Raw genomic sequence first — 20698 nt, 5'->3', positions numbered from 1 at the left:
ATCATCCCCAGCTCTCTGCTTAAAATGATAAAACCTGCTGAGTTCAAAGTCTTCGTCGGCTGGCCCTCCTGTTCGACCCGCTTTGCACCTCATATTTCAAAATCTCTTTAAAATTCTGTAACTGTCTTTTGTTCACTCCAGTTGTTAATGCCTAACTTCAAAGGCTCGGCCTCATTAGCACAGAGGTAGAAACCCCTGTCACTCATTTACATTTGTTTAAAGGCTGCAGGGAGACGAGAGGAGAAAAGGGGGAGTCCAAATCCAAACCACTTGAAGTCAACCTTGTCGGTCCTCTGCCAACACCTGGTTTTATCAGTTGGTCACATTGCAAATATTATACTCCCCCTCCAGCGGTGGATATTGATTTCATTACTGGACTGATTCTTACAGGGAATGTGGGGTGAATTTGGATGGGAACGCGGCAAAGAAACCCTCAACATTCATGTCTAGGAAGGAAAAGGCACACGAGGGAAGTCAAACACCTGATTAAAAAAGGGGTGTTTTGGGATGATTTCTTTTTCTTTTCTTTGATCTGTTCAACACACACACACAGTTCTTTCATTTGCTTTTGCTTGTTCACATCAAATCAAATTGAGGTGATTTTCCACAACTTTATTTGGCTTTTTCCACCTCCTGGTTGAGACAACAGGAGGGTTGTGTGTGTGTTTGTGTGTGTGTGTGTGTGTGTGTTTGGAGTGGTAAAACCGACCAGAGACATGGCTGTCTTCATGGAAGGATTTATTGATGTTTATCAGGGATGAATAGATCAAAGACTGCCACATGACAGGCGATCAATCACGTATCAAATCAAGGATGGCAATCCTCTAATAAAATAGAAAGAAGGGAAAAAACCGGCTCTCACCAGTTTTCTACCCCTTTCTTTCCCAGTCAATTATTCATCATTACTCACTCTTGAACCTCAAAAGCTCCCTTTTATCCCCCATAACATGCCATTTAGTTTATCTCACCAGTATTAAGAGAACTTTCCTGGCAAAAAGGGAACATAAAAAAAATAAATAAAAGACCTCAAAGTGGCATTGCGCAGATATGTGCGTCATTTGCGCAATTGGTCACATTTTAAAATAAAAAGTGATGCTCAGGAGGTGAGTGAGTAACACAGGAAAATTAAATTTAACAGACAAGTAAAATAAATCCCAGCATGCAGCACAGTTAAAGAAGATGGTGTGGAAGGAGATGTGTGTATTTGGCACATGTGAATAAAAAAGTATAGTTTGGCTACTGGGATGAGGAATGGAGGGGCGGGTAATACCTGCTGATCGCCGCGGATCTTGCTGCTTTCTCCTCGGCATAGTGACCGTCCCGTTCCACGGTGCTTCTCATGCAGGAATTACACACAATTACAAGTCTTATCAGTGTTGGAAAATCATCCCGTTTCTCGGGGGCCGGGGCTGAAAATGTCAAGTCTTCTTTTTTCAAACTGCCAGCTCTTTGGGGGGCTCAATAGCCGGGTCGGTTTCAGCGAGGATCAGCTCAAAAACTACGACGGCGTTCGGCCAGCTCCTGACAACTTCACGTCCATCAAAGATCATCTTCCTTCATCTCTCTCGCGGTAAAAAAAAATAAAACGTCAAAAATAAATAATCAGAGGCAGCAGGCGAGCACCTTGAAGTTTTCAGTTTCACTCCCACCAGGAAAAATCCCCCATGTAATCTCCAGTGCTGTTTGGAGGGGGGGGGGACGATAGTTTGCTGCGTCTTTTACGCACACGCCAAAACTAAAAAATAAATAAACTCTGGCAGCAACCAAACAAATAAGTCCCGCGTGATCGCAGCGCACAGCTCTGGGAAGTATCCGTCTGTTTCCCGTTCTGTTAGCGGAGACCTGGAAGAGAGAAAAGAAGGAGAGGGGAGAAATAGATAGACAGGCATTAGATGGGTTAATGTCAGTCCCGTCACCACCACGCCACCTCAGCCCGGATCCAGCCTCACCAGTCCGGCGGAGACTTTTTCCTCCCTCCCCTCCTTCCCGTCCTTCTCTCCCACTGAAAACAGATGGATGAATAAGCGGGAGCGAGCAGGGGTTCTCTCCTACTTACGTTTTAGGGCTCGTGGAAGCGATTTCCGCCGCTCATCTCATCGCATCTTGGACAAGAGTCGTTTTTTTTTTTTTTGTGTGGAGGGGTGGCTGATGCGGTGGAGAGGCTATCACTTGAGAGAGAGGGGGCAAACAAACAAGACGCAGGCGCATCCAAGCTTCGCCAACAACACATCAGATCGACATGGACTCAGATATTTGCCGCTTTTAGGAAAAGCAAAGAGGGGGCCAAACTCCTGGGACTGATCCGAGGTCTCCCCGACAGGAAAAGAGAAAAAATGGAAACGCGGTGGATCCAGGAGCTGTTTCAGACAGTCTCAACTGATAGACAGACGCATCGAGTGGCTTTTCCTGCTACATTTTTACTCCTCCCCTCTCCACAAGCGTCACCCCTGACAGAGGAGCCTACCTGTCAATCTTTTTAATTGTCTTGTTTTTCCCCCCTCTCTCTCCCTCTCTCTCTCTCTCCCTCCCTCTCTCTCTCTCTCCTTCTGCCTTTGCTTTTTAAAAACCCAAAGCTCCGACAAAGGGAAGGGTTATGTTGGAACTAAAACCAAACTTATATCAACATGTAGACCTTCTGCAAACCACAACAAGTATTGACCATTGTGTTTTTTTAACAACTTGCATGCAGTCTTTATCTGCGTATTAAAGCGTGCCACTGTCACGGGGGGTTTGACTCCCACTGGGGGAGGGACGCGTGTTCACTGGTCCAACATGTTGTAGTAACAGTGCAACGTTTCTGCTTCCAGAGGAGACAGTCAGGTGACAACACGGTGATAATGAGGCTGCTATAGCGTGGCTAAATGCAACGTGCACGGTGGAACGCAAACCACACTTCCACGGATCACCAGCACACGCTTTGGTTACAGGTGTACACGCGATCGTTCAGCAACAGCTCTCCAGATTAGGGAGGAAAACATGCGAATTTTAACGGATGCGCAATTACGCACTTACGCACCACGCTGTGTTAAGTGTTTCTAGATGTGCAGCAAAGATCCGGCGGGGTTCGGTGTGTGTGTGTTTCCGTGGGAGGAAAGCGAGCCGGGGCTGAGGATACGGCAGGAGATGAGGATTGATTTGTTTCACCTTACTAGGAAGTGAGCGCTGTGTCCGGGAAGGGGAGGGACTCCGACGACAAGTCTGGGGCGCTGCTGGGCTGCTTACGAGGCTGCACCAGTGCGCCGTTTTAATCCTAAACACTCGATTCCGTGCGCGTTGCGTTAAGTAGAGCGAGGCTCACGCAATTATAGAGCCGCGGCGTTTAAAGGTTTTATTCTCGCATTTACTACTGCGCGTTTGGAAGCCCGGCTCTACCCGGCCCGGCCCGGCCTGCATGTGCACCGGGAGAGCCTGTAGCGCAGGCTAATGGCAGCCGGGCTCACTGCTGCCACACACGCCCGTCAAGTTGTCCGTGAACTTTGTCACACATCGGCGCCATGTCCAGCCTCCTCCTGCGGCCGCGGCTGCTGAGACTCGGCGGGAGAGCGGTGTCGCTGATCGGCGGGGGGCGCGGAGCCAGCGACTCACTTTCAGGAGTTCATCCGGCGGCGCGGCGCTCCATCATAGACCTGTCCTACTCCGCGCACTTCATGGATTTCGGGGGGTCCTCCATACCCAGCAGCATGAGCAAGCTGGTCGTCACCAAGCTCAGTCCTGATTTCCGAGAGGCCGTGTGTGTGCAGAGCGTCGCGGTGCCGACCCCGGGAGACGCGGAGCTGCTCGTCAGGAATCGGTAAGTAGTTGGTTGTTGTTTTTTTTTAGAGAGACGTGCAGAAATAGACTCCCGTTTCCTGCTCTGCTCGCGCGGAATAAGCAAACGCGTGTGCCAAAGCGTGTCATGAGTCTATTTGTGGGTGATTATCTCATGTGTATGTGTCACTACAGTGTGGAGAAGTTGTGAAAATAAGAAAATAAAAAATAAAGGTCCGCGCTTACCTCAGTTTACCCTTGTCCAGCACCTGCGATCATCATCATCACAAGATGGCAAAAATACGTGAGGAATAAAGCGCTCTACTGTAATTCCAAGTTCCGCCCTCTTCTGCATTTGTCTATCAATCCATCTCGGGATCTCTCTCTCTCTCTTTCTCACACACACACACACACACACACACATACACACACACTGTCTCTCTCCCCCTCTGCCCTCCTGTCTCTCTCTCTCTCTACGTCACCAACCTGCAAACAGAAAGTCATGGGGGGGCTCAGACTGGCACCACGCAGGAGATGGAGAGGGAGATGCTGTTACATGGCGCGGGGAATTGCAGCATCATTTCAATCATTCACAGCAGCAGGAACCAGCGGTGGGTTCACGGTTCTAAAGCAGAGTAAACCACCTGAAGTCCCTATACACACACACACACACCACAGACTGTGTGTGATGCAAACCAGATGTAGCCTGACATCGTCTACATCATTTAGATATAAATGGATTAATGCCATTCAATTCAGCATTTTGTAATTTAAAAGTGGGAAAGGCGTAAATGCATTTGTAACATTCTGGTTCAATGTGAGATTTCCCCCAGAGGTAGTGTCCTCTCCTCGTTTTCATTTGTACTTCACAGACTGCATGAATCCACGTCTGACATAATTTTCAAAGTTAAATTAGCCAAACACAAGTCCACTCCAGGCTCTATTGTGTTATTTATCACCAATTAACTTATTTTCCATGAGACCAAGTGTAAAGCATATCAGGCCACGTTAGTGACTTATTGCCCAGTAAGACAGTGATCATTTGTGAACTAAGACCTTTGGCCGTTTGTGTGTGCATTACTGAGGCGTCACAAGATCAGAGACGATGCTTTAACCAACAGGGGAAATAAATATATCTGTTTCTGTTTGTGCCATCTGAGAGCCACCTATTCCGTTTGGCACGGCACCGGCGTAACCTTAAACAAATGTACATATGAAATGTGTTTAATGACAAACCTAGAGTGAGAAATTGATGATAGAAAAGAGCCCGACTGCGGTGATAGAAGCAGATTAATTCACAAGACAGAAATAAAACTTTTTTTATCGTCACCATATATTACAGTTTTCATAGAGTGAAAGGAAGCAGATGTTTTTAACATAATGTAAATCTGTAAATGCCAAGATTCCTAAGTGCTCCTCAGCCTGACATTCGAGAACACTCTGTGTACTCGTTTTACTAAATGTAGTCACTTTGCTGAAGCCAATACGATACTCTGCACAAAGGTGGAGTCAGATATATGTTTATAGAGAATAGTAATATTTGTTCTGGAGAACAGTTTTTATAGATTTCAATTTCACTTCTGCTATAAATAAAAATGAAAGTATTCACTCTTTATTTAATTTAGTATATTTTCTAAATTGGAGCATTTCTCATCACATTGTGTTTTTGTATTATAATGTTGGTGTAACAAGTGGTGGGGTTTCGAGTTTTCTGTTCTGGATATACATCTTCATTTTGGCAATTATCAGTTTCAGGTTTTTCAAATATTTTTTTTTTACTAGTTGTGACTTTATTGTCGCAAATATAATCTTATTTAATTTGTTAAAACTGAAATAGTTCAGTATTTTCATTGAAGCACATTGAAGTATTTGTGCCTTTGATGATAACACGTTTTTTGTGGGGAGACTGATTCCATCGATGGAAAATAGACAAAATAGACAAATCAAGGTAATTTGTTATATCATCGGGGCCCATCTCTAAACCACAGAAGCATTATCTACAAGCTCAAAGTACACGTGTGACACGCACAGTAATGAGGCGCAGCATGTGCGCTGCTCTAAACGGCGGTAAATGATTTATTTATACATTCCTTTCCCACATATTTGTTTCCTGCATGTTACCGAAGTAAGATGAAAACAGCCGCCGTCGTGCCGAGGCAAGAAGCAACTATCTAAGATTTTTTTTTAAAGTGCAGTTTGTTGTGGGTGTCTCTGAAGACAATGAATCATGACATCATGCAATGTGTTTTGTGATACAAGCCTTTCCCTGTCAGAGCAGGACTGTTCTCTTCAAGAGAAAAGGGAATCATTGCCAAAACAAACCAGAGTGTTTATGCCCCGTGCAGACGTGTCTAGAGAAGGAAGCTGAAGTCTTGACCTTCAGACTGGAATTCAGGAAACGCTAATGACCACACAAATGCTTTTGTACGCCATCATGAATGTATTGTATGCATTTTATTCACAACTTCCTCAGTAAACTGTTTTATCTTCTCACCTTTTAATCCACAACTGTTGTTCTTTTCTCTGTTTGTCTTTAGTTTTGTGGGAATCAATGCCAGTGATATTAATTACTCGGCGGGCCGTTACGACCCCTCGCTGAAGCCTCCTTTCGATGCCGGTTTCGAGGGTATCGGTGAGGTTGTCGGCCTCGGCCTTAGCGCCAGCTCCCGTTACACCATTGGAGACAACGTGGCCTATTTCCGCAGTGGTGCCTTTGCTGAGTACACGGTGGTACCTGCCAAGGAGTGCGTGCCCGTCCCTGCAGTGAAGCCAGAGTTCCTCACCCTGCTGGTCAGCGGTGCCACAGCCTACATCGCTATGAAACGTCTGGGCGACCTGGCCGAAGGTGAGACGGTCCTGGTCACCGCGGCTGCAGGAGGCACCGGGCAGTTTGCTGTGCAGTTTGCCAAACAGGCCGGTTGCCACGTGATTGGGACCTGTTCGTCCAACGAGAAAGCCGGCTTTCTGAAGTCCCTCGGCTGTAACAGGCCGATCAACTACACCACAGAAGACCTCGCCAAGACGCTTCGGAAAGAGTACCCAAAAGGTGTAAACGTGGTGTATGAGTCAGTTGGAGGAAGTGTTTTAGAAGTCGCCGTGAACACTTTGGCCAACAAGGGTCGGCTCATAGTGATCGGCTTCATCTCTGGGTACCAGACGCCATCGGGTATCCCACAGTTCAGAGGAGGAACACTGCCGGTCAAGCTGCTGCAGAAGTCGGCCAGCATGCGGGGCTTCTTCCTGCCCCACTTCTACAGCGACTACAGGGAGGCTCTGAGTAGCATGATGCAGATGTTTGCCAATGGGAAGTTAGTGTGTGAAGTGGATTATGGGGATCAGGCAGAGGGGGGGAGGTTTGTAGGCTTAGAGTCAGTCTTCCGGGCCATGGACTACATGTATTCTGGGAAAAACCTGGGCAAAGTCGTGGTGGAAGTGGCACCGCCTGCTGTTAGTAATAGCAAGCTGTGATTTCCCAGATTGTTAGTGCACCAATGAAACCATACTTGATTACTGTGATTTATGACTTTAATTATTTTTAACACAGGTTAATTATTTTTGTAAGATGATTGAAATGGCATTTAAAATAAAGCTACATACAACTTTATGGTCTATTTTTATCTTATATCTCATGTTGTGAAGTGTCCAAAAAAAGTCATCCCTAATTTACAATTTCCATGGATTTGGTATTTAAAAAATTAGAAGATTAACTAATAGCTCAGTATTGATGATAATATTACACAAACATTTAGATATAATCTTAGAAACAAACATCTGTAATTTGATCAAGAACTTAATATTTATCGTGTATCCTAATCCTGCGCCCTCGCCCTCTTGAAGAAGTCCACCTCTGAAATAATTTTAGACCTGCTGCCGCAATGTTCTCGCTTTTAGCACTGTCGGCACTTTATCTCCTATAAATGTTTTATGATGGACTTCATTGTTTTTCTAATGGGAGGGGCTCACATTGGTATGTGGCTGTCAAAAGTAAATGCTGCTCCAGGTGTGCTTGGTATTTCATTGCCTGTTTGTGGCTGACAGAATCGGCATTCACACAATCAATCTTTTCATTCACATGCCCCAGAGCTGCACATAATATATAAGAAAAAAAAAATTAGTCCAGCTAACCAGGAGTTGGACGAGAAAAATGCCATTACTTTTCCTCACCGTGAGAAAAAGAAATCCCCTGTAGTGAATGCGTTGTGGAATGCTCTTTGACATATTTTTTTGTCATTTCCGTTTTTTGTCTTTGATTTAGTTTCGGAAACGAGAAACAAAACAGTGCAACGCACCTCAGGAAGTTTAGATAATACATAACCTGAAGATTATCATTGTCAGGAAAAAAAAGATGAGACTCAGGCGAGAAGTGGTTTAAGCAACTTTCAAAGTTTCCATCTGTGAAAAGTTTCCCAGATCTCACAGGATTGATTTTTTAAAAGCTGAATGACATAAAGCAACCCCGTTCCCTTAAAACAATAAGAAATAAACATGAGATGTATTGATGCAGTCCATGTTGTATGACTGTAGTGTGTGTTGTCTAAAACAAACACCTGTTCCTACCTGGCAGGGAGGGGTGTATGTCCTCATGCACTGTGAACATGTTATTTCCTCATCCAGGTGGTCACTCGAAATATAACCCAGTGTGAAATACATTACAGGTGTGACCCCAGCATGCAAAGCTGCTACCTTCACCAGACGGTGCAGGAAATCAGAAACACACCGGGACAGTTTTGAGTCTGTAGTGGAGAAGTCAGAACAGAAGTCTTCAACATAGACAGTGGCCTTTTTTTTAAATGTAGTCCTGCATTTAATCATTGTGATTATTAGCTATTAATTATGTATGTTAAAGCTTTTTTTATTGGTTGATACTGAAAAAGAAATCTCGGGCTGCCCAGTTTGTTCCCAGCTGTCCATGTATTTTAATTACCGTAATTTACTAAATACTTTAAACCTGCTTATGTTAACTAAAATGGCCAATTTTAATAAAATGTTTCAATCTATGCAATTAAAAGTTAATGTCTGTAAATTATTCTTATTATATTTTTATTGAAACCACGCTGTTTTAAATCTATAATTAAAACTGAGACGTGACCAGTGAGAAATGTATTGAGTCTATATTAAAGGAGATCTTTAAATCGTGGCATCAAACTCTGTCACACTTCTGTTTGCTCAACCTGGGTTAAGCTGCAAAAGCAAGTTCTTACATGCCAGGTGCACAAGAGGTGAGAGAGGTGGATGTTTAGATGAATTTAGAATGCTTGAGTGCCGTGTGCATCCATGTTGCGCGGCGAGGAGGAGGAGGAGGAGGAGGAGGAGGCCAGCTTCAGCATCCCTTCAATTAACAGGAGAGGCCTCGTCTCGGTGTCCTCCAGGGCCTACCTGTTCCTCCGCTGATTATTGAGCAGTCACAGCCCCAATTAAAAGAACACAGCAACCTGGAGAGACAACACTCTTTATTTAATTGGATTGTGTAGCAGTCGGAGGCTGCTAACTGGCAACGTATTGAAGCGACCTGTATCTGTGCAGCGTAAACAAGACATTAAAGATAGACAAGGTCTTCCAGAGACACATTTGCAGACTTTGTGAGGGTGAAACTGCCGAAATAATTGTTCAATGGCGGAATTAAGCAAAGTGTCACTCTTATTTTACTGCTCATATGCAAGTAATGTAAGGTAAACTAAATTTACCCTATTGAACTGATTTGAGTTAATGAAATAAATGCCGGGCTTAGGTTATAACAACTGCTATAAACTGGCTGCAAAATATGGTTCTTCATGAGGAAAAATAGTTAACGTGCTGCTTTTTGTTCTCAGAAACCGATTTTTCTGATGTTTGATTTATTTTGTCAGCAGTGTACCTCAAAGTGAGATTTACCTTTGACAGAAGAACTTTCAATGAAAAGCTTAATAATAATACAACACATTCATGGGCTCTGCCACTACAGCAGTGGTCTTTTACAACCAGTAGCTTGTGGTGGCTAATGCTACAAATGTTAGCAAACTGAAAATAGAAAAGGGAATTAAATATAAGGAACAAAAGATCAGAGATTTTGAGAATATAGTTGTAATAAATAAAATTGTAATATTACAAAAACAAAGTTATAATTTAAGCTACTTATCAAGAAGATACAATAAAGAACGTGGAGCACTAACGTAAAATTAATATTTTGGCACATCAGCTCCACATTAATATAGTATCAGGACTTTGAACAGATTGTGTAAGAAACTGTCAACTCGGAAGAAAGAACCACAAAGACTTGAGGGGAATTGTCTTTTTTTTGGAGGAGGAAATGTTGGAGTAGTCGACTGTGATGTTATCATTGGTTACATCTGTGTGATATTCGAGGGGTTGTTTTTCTCAAGAAACAATGAGCCTGGTTCCAGAAGGAGTGAAACTTTGCTCCTTATTTCCTAAAACAAAATAAAAAAAATAAAAAATGACTTAATCTCAAATATTACGACTTTCTTCTTTATTCCAACTTTATTCTCGTAATAATACAACTTTATTCAAGAAATCACTGACCCTAATACTAATATTCATTGTAATTTTCTGATGTGATGTATGTCTCCTCCTGTTTTTTGTGGCCACAGTGATGCTGCTGTGCACGTTACTCTCACTATATAATTCTTTCTTCGTCTCTACCTTACTGGTTTAGGACATTACAACTTGTTTTAGCCCTCCAATCCATTTCAAACTTGGATCCAAGACAGCCGCTTAGCGCTGGTCTTCATTGTTGCATGTTGACATTCATTGCAGAGAAATTCTCAAAGGTGTCTCTTTTTTTTTCTTCACTAAACCCTCTTTTTTTCCCACAGTTTCCCCCATGCTGGAACATGTGGCACATAACAAAGACATCATCCTCATAGTGTGGGATGGTAGTCTACCTCCAGGCGCCTAAGGGACACTGGCTGGCTGCTTGGTGCTGCCAGGATCCAGACAGTCCAGTTTCTCTCTGTGCAAGTCAGTCAGACCCCCTCAACTCCCAGACTCCCCGAGCCCCCGTCACTCCTACCTCCGCCTAATTACCAAACCTAAAACCCCACTCAACTAATTAGCCACAGCAGACCCAGGAACTGTGAGTAAAGGTAAAGAGATGGCTTCATTCAAGGAGTGTGTGTGTGTGTGTGTGTGTGTGTGTGTGTGTGTGTGTGTGTGTGTGTGTGTGTGTGTGTGTGTGTGTGTGTGTGAGGGTGAGAGTGAAAGAAAGAGACAAGAAGAAAGGGAAATGGAATATTCAAGCCTCCTTTAGCGGACACATCTCTACAGCCAATTAAAGTCATTTATTAAACTCTTTACGAAACCTGAGTTGTGCATGACAGAATGACGGGGTAATGTGTTTGTTTGCGGCCGTGCACGTGCTTCCCGATTCGTAGACGTGCTTAGGGGAATGCAAGCACGCGCACGTCCACCCTCACACACACACACACACACACACACACACACACACACACACACACACACACAGAGAAGCATCGACATGTGTCTCAGTATGGCTGGCAATCTGTCGGTTTTTCTGTCTATCAGCAGCACAAGAGCTCAGTGGGACATAAATTACAATATGCGGCAGCACCACTTGTATAAGTCTCAATGAAGGGGTGGAATAACTTTCTTAATCAAGTTCCCCTGATTAATTGTAATAAAGGTGTCATCTGTAAACGTGTCCTCCTGATTGAGTAATTCGGGGGGCTGGAGACAGTAAGCACATCCCTGGTGATTGGGGAGCGTTGGACAGAGTGGGGGGAGGGAAGGAAGGTGTGTGGAGGACACACTGAGACACAAATAGCTCCTGGGCACACTGGCAGCCTTCGCACAACTGACAGTTATGAAATACAATTATCAGTTGATCTGCTTAAGAATTCATCAGCGGCTTCAGCGGCCAGTAAAGATGTTCACAGGGAGACAGAGGAGGGAGAGAGGGAGGGAGGACGACACAAAAGCAGAGAGGGTCTCGTCGAATAAATGAGATTTTTATTTAGTCCAACAGATTGTTCGCATTATGTTAACACTATTGTGCGAGGATTATCTTTCCTGTTGTTTTCTTTTGTAAGCGTCATCTGTTTGGTTTCATATTATCCGTCTAACCTCCAGAGGTGCAGAGCTATTTGTTTTAAGCACCGGAGCGTTGCAAAGGTCATGTAACCCCTGTTCCTATGGTGACAAGTTCATATTACTCAACTATAACTGGATCAAATGTGAGACTCACCTCAGTAGTTTCATCAAGCTGAGAATATCATGCGGCAGTCCACCAAACATGTAGTATTTGAGCGTGGCGTCAACCAGTAAAGGTGAATGAACACAAGTAGTTTGTGTTTTGAACGATTTAAATTACTTGTGTCAAGCAAATGAAGCCACATTGAAAACATCCATTCTGAGGAAAGGCTGCAGGTTAAGCTGTGAAAGTGTTTTTTCCACTCGTCAAAAACAACCATCAGGCTTTTCTCTGCAATGGGAAACAATACAGTCGGTATTCATTCCCAGGTTTTATTCGGCTTCAATCGACACTAAAGGAATCATCAGAAGAGTGAATGGTGGATGAAAGGATGTATTAATACCTATTTGACTTTAATAGTTATCGTTAGCTTTGTAGACAAAATGATTTAATTCACTGTGCTGCTACCAACAGCGACCGCCAGTTTTTAAAGTGGAATGTGCTCTTGTTTGTTACTCTAGGCATTGGTTGGCGTAGTGAATCAATAAATACACCTTAAATATCAGGTGACTTTGACACATCATTTGTTTTCATTGGATTTCTTGTATGACACAAGAATGTTGGCCGTTATAATGTAGTAACTCTATTGTAGAGCTGCTTAAACAAACACCCTGTCCATGCTAATGCAGATATTTTGCCAAACAAACTTTTCCCTCTGTGTTTGGGCCTCCCACACATGAACGGTGTTTTAAGTCACTAAAACAGAGATTTTTTTTACAAACGTCTTCCGAAGTGTCGATTTTTAAAATACTTTGTCTTTATTCATGTGTACGTGCTTGGAAAACAATAACATCTCAGTTTACTTTATGCATGTTGCTTTGTGTAATGAGCATGCACCAGAAACCACAACAACAATGGCGGCTATATAGACCGAGCATGCTTGTTAGAACGTTTGAATTTATGTTCTCGCCTGGACGGATATATTTCGTAAAATGAAGGTTGTGTGGACAGATATTTTTTTACAGAGGAGAAAATATCTGTTCAGAAAATATCCACAAAGGGTCAAATTCTGCAGGTTTTTGTTAAAACTGGGCTAAATTAGTTTAAAAACTGAAAGGCTTCTAGATGCTTTGGTCAGCAGCTCCCAAAGTTTGGTTGTTTTTGTGAACAAATGTTTATTTTCAAAGTAGAAGGGCACTCGGAGCATCCACCAAGGCCCAACAGATCCCTTATGAAACTACATTTAAATTCATTCGATCTGGAGTTTTATTTAGATCATATGTCGGTCCCCTAAACATGCCTGATGTTTTCATCAGGATCCATGAACTATTCTCAAAGGAAATGTAAAAAATGCAATGTTATAGAAAGTAAAAAAAACAAAAAACCTGGTTCTGACCCCTGATCCGGGTCTGCACAAAAATTGAATGGGCTCTTTCTTGATCCATAACACATCCTTTCACCATAATAATCCTTTCACTTCCCTAATGAGTTTTTGTGTAATCCCGTTAAATTACAGTAAACCATTTAAACACAGATGAAAACATAACTAATGAATTTAAGTAAAAACAAATATTTATAATTTGAAAGTGAAGATAAAAGCATCTGCCGAAAAGTGTAAGAAAGGTGTTTCAACAGAATTTGTATATTTCTATTTGAAGCTCTTCATGTAAAATATAATCATACTGCATGAAACCTTCAAATTTAGCCTGATTTTAAACCAGACATCTGGACATCTTTAAATATGTAAATCAATAAATGATTAACTGGCAGGAAATATCCAGGCAGTTACATCAAACCGTGGTAACAATATTAAACAGACAATCATTTGCAGGGGGCCCAGTTCAATTTCACCACAAATTAAAAGATCGTATTATCAGCATTTATTTACCACTGTAGGCTCAAACTATACAGATACAGTCTAATAAAACTGTATTCTTGTTTTCTGTACGACCAGCAAACGTGTTGAATTAAAGATGAAAACAAGCACTAACGTTTCTATTTGACAGATAAAATCACACTCGGCAGCATTCATCATCTCTTTCTACCTACATTAACCCTTTAGGGCACCTTCCGTGGCCTCTGGAGGGGAGCAAGGGTCCCTCACTGTGTCTGTTCAGATGTAGATATATATTCAGGTGAAAGGCAAGGGCACTATTCACTACCTCAGGATTAATGACAACATCATCGCCATCGCCATGCTTACCGGCCCCATGTTTCCATTGGCTGGATAAGAAAAGGAGAGGGAAGACGGCGGCGGGAGGGAGGGGGGGGGGGAATATGAGCTTCCTGTCGGAGGGATGACGGACAGGTCCTCAGTCCAGCTCCCCCAGGTCCCCCCTGTCCTCATTCTTTACTGGCCTGAGCTGGCTGGCGAGGCAGCGTCTCTGCGGCCAAGGACACTGGGGTGTCAGCGATGCGTCTGGGTAACATCGTTCATCAGGCCGCATCGGTAATGGGTAGCTCTCTGTGACAGTGGTCATCAGGACACAAAAGCAAAAGGGCCCATAAACATCACATGACAGATGGCTGGGAGGACAGCTTCGGACAGGGAGGGAGGGATGGAGAGTGAGAGATAAAGTGAGATAGAGAGAGAGGGAGAAGGACGGAGGTGGAACAGAGATCTCAGGCGGGATTGTTAAGTCCGAGGAAAAGTCTGGAGCGCTGGATGGTTTATCGGCGCCCATGTTCAATGTCAGCTGTGAAGCGAAAGCCTGGAAATCACTGGGTAAATAGTTGGCAAAATAGCCACAGTAAATCAGTGCATGTTCAGAAATAAATGCAGTAAAAACACAGTAGCTTGGGCCTCTCTGCTCAGAGGAAAATAACTTTCAACAGTATTTGCTGTTGAAAAATATATTTTTTAAAACAGCCTTTGAAAAAAAAGCTTAAGAACTCACACTCATTTGTATACTTCTTCCTATTAGTTTACTTCATGTCAGCAGTGACTTGGGTCATTAGTTGCAGTCAAACCTTCCAACCTCCAACTCGGTGTGTGCGGTGTCAGAGAAGAGAAGGGTTAAACACAAGGTCCGATATGAAAAGAGGTGTTTGCTTAAAATCCGAACAAAAAGAAGAAAACACATTGAATTGCTTGAAAGGATAAGAGATTGTCGAAGAGACATCTTCAGAGATACAAGCCTGCAGCACTGATATGTCAGAAGATTTCATCAAAAGGCACAACTCCGACTTTGAAGAGTTTGACAGAGAAGCACGGCGTGTCAGAGGAGCTGGCCTGAGGAGGATGATGCTTTTTTAAATGAATCACAGTCTAAGTCTGAGGCTGCGGGTGAAAGTTAAGGAATAATTATGGAGGTGATCGCAGTGACAGAATGCGAGAAACAGGTTGTGTGAAAAGGGGGAGAGGTGAGGGTGTCGACGGCTGTCACAGGAGTGACTGCAGAACCTGTTGTAGGTCCCTGTAGAGTTAAGACAATTGTTGTGTTAGCAACACCTTTGTCACCTCAGGACGTATATTTTGTCTTCACATGTTTACAGGGAATCAAGTCCCAAATGTGACGTATCGTCGTGAAGAACACTGAAATGTAGCTCCCTGCCGTCGGTGGCGACGCCGAAGGCAGCGCTCCGTCTCTCTTTGTTTTGCGGAAACAACCTTGCCCGTCCATTAATCGCCATCCATCCATCCTGTGCACCTGTATATAAAAGTGAAATTAGAATATCCATCACTCGAGCGCAACGTCAGCGTGATTGATGGGTTAGTCACAGGATCCCCTCCGTTTCCTACCCAAGTCTGTGTTGCAGTAGTGAGAAGTGAACATTATCTAGCGCCATGATCAGATTTAGTCTGCACATTTCCATCTAGGAGAGCGTTTTGAGTGGATGATACACAATCCCTACGAGAAGGCAGCCAGCAGAAGGTTTATGGAAATCTAATATTGCCAGGCTTTTTGGTTTGTTAGACTTGTTATTCGCGGAGTGGGCTGGTGACACTTTTGATGTAACAGTATGAGACTATGTAACGAGGCAGAATCTCATTTTGTTGAAGTGTTTCTGTCAAACTGTGCTCTGAGGGATGATGGAGAAAATCTGTGCAAACAGGTTTTGAGTGGGGTGTGCAAAGACTAAAATACCAACTGTTCTCAGAGAAAAGCCTTTGGTAAATAACAGGAAACATCCTCGGAGAAGGCGATATGAATGCCAGAGAGCACGTTCGCCTTTTAAGTTGAGCAGACAGTATTTAAACACAATGCATAAATTGATGGAGTCAGTGCAAACAGAGGGTGAGAATTAAACTAATGTATGAGGCTAATATAAAGATTTAGAAACAAACGGTCTGAACACAGTCGATGCCAAAATATTGGTGTTTAAAAACCCATGTGGGTCAAGTTTATGTCTCTCCTTCTCTGCCTATCTCCCTCCCTTTGTATGTCTGTGTCTGTATGTGTGTGTGTGTGTGTGTGTGTGTGTGTGTGTGTGTGTGTGTGTGTGTGTGTGTGTGTGTGTGTGTGTGTGTGTGTGTGTGTGTGTGTGCGTGTGTGTGTGTGCGTGTGTGTGTGTGTGCGCTCTGACGACGTGGAGACAGGAGCCCGAACGCTGCAGGATGGAGAAAGGTGAACAGGAAACAGAAGGTGCCCATGGAGGAGGTATATGACATCTGTCAGGATCCGGGGTGGGTGGGGGATTCGGTGCCCCCCCTCTGCCAGCCGAGGGTCACCCATCGCACGGCAGTCGCTGAAGTTGTCACGACACCGTTGACACTTCTTTGGCAATGGTGGCCGAGAGCCGGACAACCTCGGACGTTCAAGAAGACACACACACACATAGTTTTTGAGTAAATTTGTCTGAGGGGAGTGGTGGGGGGTGTTTTGTATGTGCTGTTTGTTCCTTCTCTGTACAGAAATGTCAGTTGTTGCTTCTCTCTCTCTCTCTCTCTCTCTCTCTCTCTCTCTCTCTCTCTCTCTCTCTCTCTCTCTCTCTCTCTCTTTCCCCACTCTCTTCAGGGTCCTGGATGGAGGAAGGTCAGCTGACACGGCAAGGTCGACAAACAAACAAACAAACAGAAGGAATTAAAATAGAGGAAAAACAGGGCAGATGAAAACGTGGCGGTGTGTGTGTGTGGGTGTGGGTGTGTGTGTTTTATGGCTGTGAGTCTGATGGCATGTAGCAGCCATTCCTCTCCATTGTGTCCTCTGCCCCCCATTGGCTGCGACAACACCGCCTGGCAGGCCTGCCAGTGTCACGTCATCTCATACTTCTGCTTAACTACATGGACGACAAGGGCCACCCCACACCAGGACCCCCCGTGTCTCACCGCTCAGGTAACTGGGTTTTGCTCGGGGCAGCAGAGGTCATTCACAATTAATTTGATGAGAACAAATATTTACTTACCTAGGAATTAGATCCGGTTGATTTTAATTCATCTTTAAAGGAAAAAGGAAAACAAAACATACCTGCAAATATTATTTAGATTTCACAATAGCCTGGTTCCACATCTAATCCACATCTCTTTTCCACAAACTGGTAATCCAGTCTGATTATATAATATAAATAGATGATTTCTTTAGACCTTTTTCTTTAATTTATCACACAAACCAAACAACAGGTATTTACCTCAGAATCATTCTGTGTGGTAATTAGAGAAATAAGGAGCCCGCTCAGATCCACTGCAACTTTTTCATGATAAAGCCGAGCCATCAGTCACTACATTATTGTTAGGGTGATAACAATATCTTTATTCATTTTATTCTTGCACTGGATCTAAATGTGAAATTTTATTCTCTACAAATTTGATAGTATAGCAATTGCACCTGTGGATTTTGTCAAAAGTGTAGAAATCATCTGAATAATGTAGGAAAGTTGTCATAGATCAAGATAAAAATAAAAGAAATTAAATATGTAATTTTTTCCATTTTATTTATAATTACATGCTTCTACTTTTCATTTGCTGCCAATAATGATCAGGATTTATTAAAAATATAACACAATGAATGCAGACTCAAAAGTGTTTGCGATCAAGAATCACGCAAATTATTAAAAAATACAATTATTATCATGACATTAAACAGTTATCATATGTGGTTTTAGGTGATAATTTAATAGATAACCCACGCTTATAACCAAGCATTGCATTGTTTTACTATCACACTATGTCCTGAATAAGCAGCAGACCCCTGTTTGTCGTGACTTTGAATATATTTGGCTCATGCTGCTGCAGGTGAAGCCCGGGCCTCACCCTCAGATCTGTATGCAGAGTGTGCCTTTAAAAAAAGCATGTTTCAGTTGTTTATTCTTTGCATTGTCTTTTCCTTTCTGTGCCGAGTTTTGACATTGGAGATGACAGGTGTCTGTGGGGTGGAGGAGAAAGAGGAGAAAGAGGAGGAGGAGGAGGAGTTGCTGGTAAGAAAACAATCTTTTACTGCCTGTGGGTGAAGGCAGATTCCTCTAGGCAAGGCGGCCTTCAGCGTTTAGCTGGGGGCGCAGTATCAAAATCACAGCCACTGCTGTACCCCTAAGGCGCTAATCTCAACCAGTTACCGTCAAGTGCTGCTTCTTCTTTATATAATCCTTTACCCCCCCCCCCTTTCCCTCAGCTCTCTCCATCTCCACTGTTCCTCCACTGTTCCAGACCCAATCCACAGAGGTGAGAGGATAAGTGACAGTTTGAGAAGGTGCAGGGGAAGCCAGGCATCTTGACTCCAGCATTTGTTACTTCTGCTTACAAGTCGTAATATCAAACCTTACACACAAAACCATTCGCAGAAACTGTAATATCACAATTAACCCAGCTTCATGTGCTCATGTGCACCAAACCAGGCATCTCACCAGATGCTGAGGAGACCTCTGCCGTCATCCAGTGAGCTCCATGGAAAAGGCTTGTTGTTTGATCATGGAATGACTGGTAATTTAATAAGTAACCCGAGTGGAGGAAAGAGGGGGAAATGAGAGAAAATGGAGGAGTAAAAAAGCATTAAGATTAACTGATGACATGTTCAACTGTGCGCATAATATGAGGCTTAGTTAAGTATGTACATGCTGTTTGTCAATTATTTAAAACCCTAGGAAATTAAGTCCAGGTAATCTCATAAGGTGTAAATAACATTCTTTTTCATGGCAGCTTAATTGAATTCATCTGACGCTATTTAGAAATAACAGAATTAGATTTGCTCTCACATGCAACCTAAGATTGTCGAGAGGCTTTGTTTGTAAAGGTGAACAGAGGAGGAATTAGACTTTGTACATTTATACAGAACCACTCAGGATTCCTCATGTCTCCCTGTTCTCAGGTCCTTCATGATTGTTGTGATGTCACAGACACATGGAGCTCGTTCTCCTGCCTGATGAGGCTCAAGCTCTGTGTCCTGAATGCAAACATGTAGCACAGCAAAGATTTTGACATAAATTTACAATATCAACTTTTTAAATATAAAAGTTAAAATCAGGACTTTAAATATTTCTTCTCTGAAAACTGAAATGGATCAACAATTCGAGTTGTGATCTTCTTTTAAATACTTAGCGTAACATAACCCTAGGTTGTATAAGAAACCATTTTAGCCTAAAACCAAACACATTGTGCATATACAAGTGTGTTTCTATAGAGGTAGTGCAAGTAGTCGACTAATTGTCTGTTGTTATATCAGAAAACACTTAAAAAACACACCTTTGACTGTCTTTTAAGGCACATTCAGTTTTCTACAAAGGATTTTACTTCAGAAAAAGATCCTGCTTTTCTTCCTGTGTGAAACAGAAATTAGTTTGACCTGCTCTTGATTACAGAGATGTGTTGTGTATGAATGCCTCAGCTCATGGTCTTCACATGCTGGATGGCGTTTATCATGTGGCACTGAGATACATTACAAATTTCCATTCTCTTATCACCATTGTGAACCTCAGCCACTGGTTTGTGTTCATATATTCTGGGTTAAATCCCTGGGATTGTGATAGTCGTAATCATTATCTTCATTCTAAGGACATTTTGCAACTTGTTGTTTCCAAAGTCCAAACTGAATACGGAGAAAAGACTTTAAAAAATAATTTTCGGGACCTAATGCATGGAATAAGTTACAGACGGATTTTCAACGAGATTAAAGCTCTGGTAAATCTCTTGAGTCCAGGTTTTATTTGTGCAAGTATTTTATATGATCCAGATCTAATGTTATTAATGTGTTTCTCTGTTCATTGCTGTTCCTGTTGAAACTGTGTTGCTGCTATTCTTGGCAAAAGAGACTTTTAATCTCAATCGGACAAACCTGGTTAAATTAAGGCTGATAAAAGAATGAATACAAAAGCTTTTATAATCTTTATCGTGGCGTAATACAGATCGCTCTGAACACGCATGTGGGGAAATGTCCACTGGTTACTCTGCTGTTGTATTTGGCTGTAAGTACCAAGACATTAAAGCTTTTAAGTGTCACCTGAGTATGAGTAAATGTGCAGCCAGTGGAGACTGGAGCAGAGATGTTTGACAGTGGGTTGCACAGACCAGGCCAAGCATGCAGACACAGAGACAGTGGCCTCGGGCGTTTCTGATTTGGCCTTACTAGCGGGATGGCACGGTTTGATGCTGTTTACGTGCACACACACACACACACACACACACACACACACACACACACACACACACACACACACACACACACACACACACACACACACACAGACACAGACACAGAGACAAACACACCCACAAAGAGTCTTGATGCAGACTGTAGGTGAAGGCCTGTATATGTCTGTCTTGTCTTGTGAGGGAGCGGGCCTGAGATGGAGGTGGGGGAGACATATTGGAGGGAAGGAGGGGAAAAGGGGAAATGGAGGGATTAGATGAAACCTTTCAGTGCGTGTCATCATCCC

General features: G+C 43.1%; 2 protein-coding genes across 5 annotated transcripts in view; one reads left to right on the top strand and one right to left on the bottom strand.

Moving 5' to 3' along the window:
* LOC117776422 (teashirt homolog 1-like) overlaps window positions 1-4255 on the bottom strand; it is a 37583-nt gene extending 33328 nt beyond the window's left edge. The window contains exons 1-2 of one of the 4 annotated variants that reach the window (XM_034610316.1): window positions 3994-4255; window positions 1271-1842 (exon numbers count right to left, since the gene is read on the bottom strand). In XM_034610316.1, coding sequence (XP_034466207.1) covers window positions 1271-1310 — 40 coding nt within the window. In that variant the 5' untranslated portion in view covers window positions 1311-1842; window positions 3994-4255. The other 3 variants (XM_034610318.1, XM_034610314.1, XM_034610317.1) reach the window with 3 other exon arrangements.
* LOC117776423 (prostaglandin reductase 3-like) lies at window positions 2722-7346 on the top strand. The gene is made up of 2 exons (XM_034610319.1): window positions 2722-3790; window positions 6285-7346. Exons 1-2 carry the CDS (start codon window positions 3495-3497, stop codon window positions 7213-7215), a joined length of 1227 nt encoding a protein of 408 aa, XP_034466210.1. The 5' UTR covers window positions 2722-3494; the 3' UTR covers window positions 7216-7346.
* Window positions 7347-20698: the final 13352 nt, after the last annotated feature.

The sequence above is a fragment of the Hippoglossus hippoglossus genome, chromosome 16 (genome assembly GCF_009819705.1).
Source record: "Hippoglossus hippoglossus isolate fHipHip1 chromosome 16, fHipHip1.pri, whole genome shotgun sequence".
NCBI classification, from domain to species: Eukaryota; Metazoa; Chordata; class Actinopteri; order Pleuronectiformes; family Pleuronectidae; genus Hippoglossus; species Hippoglossus hippoglossus.
This window is presented reverse-complemented; position numbering and strand designations above follow the sequence as displayed.

Excerpts from the sequence above, each read along its gene's own strand:
- LOC117776423 (XM_034610319.1), top strand. The coding sequence starts at position 3,495 with ATGTCCAGCCTCCTCCTGCGGCCGCGGCTGCTGAGACTCGGCGGGAGA. Across the intron at positions 3,791-6,284 it reads GAGCTGCTCGTCAGGAATCG|TTTTGTGGGAATCAATGCCA; the intron begins GTAAGTAGTTGG and ends GTTTGTCTTTAG.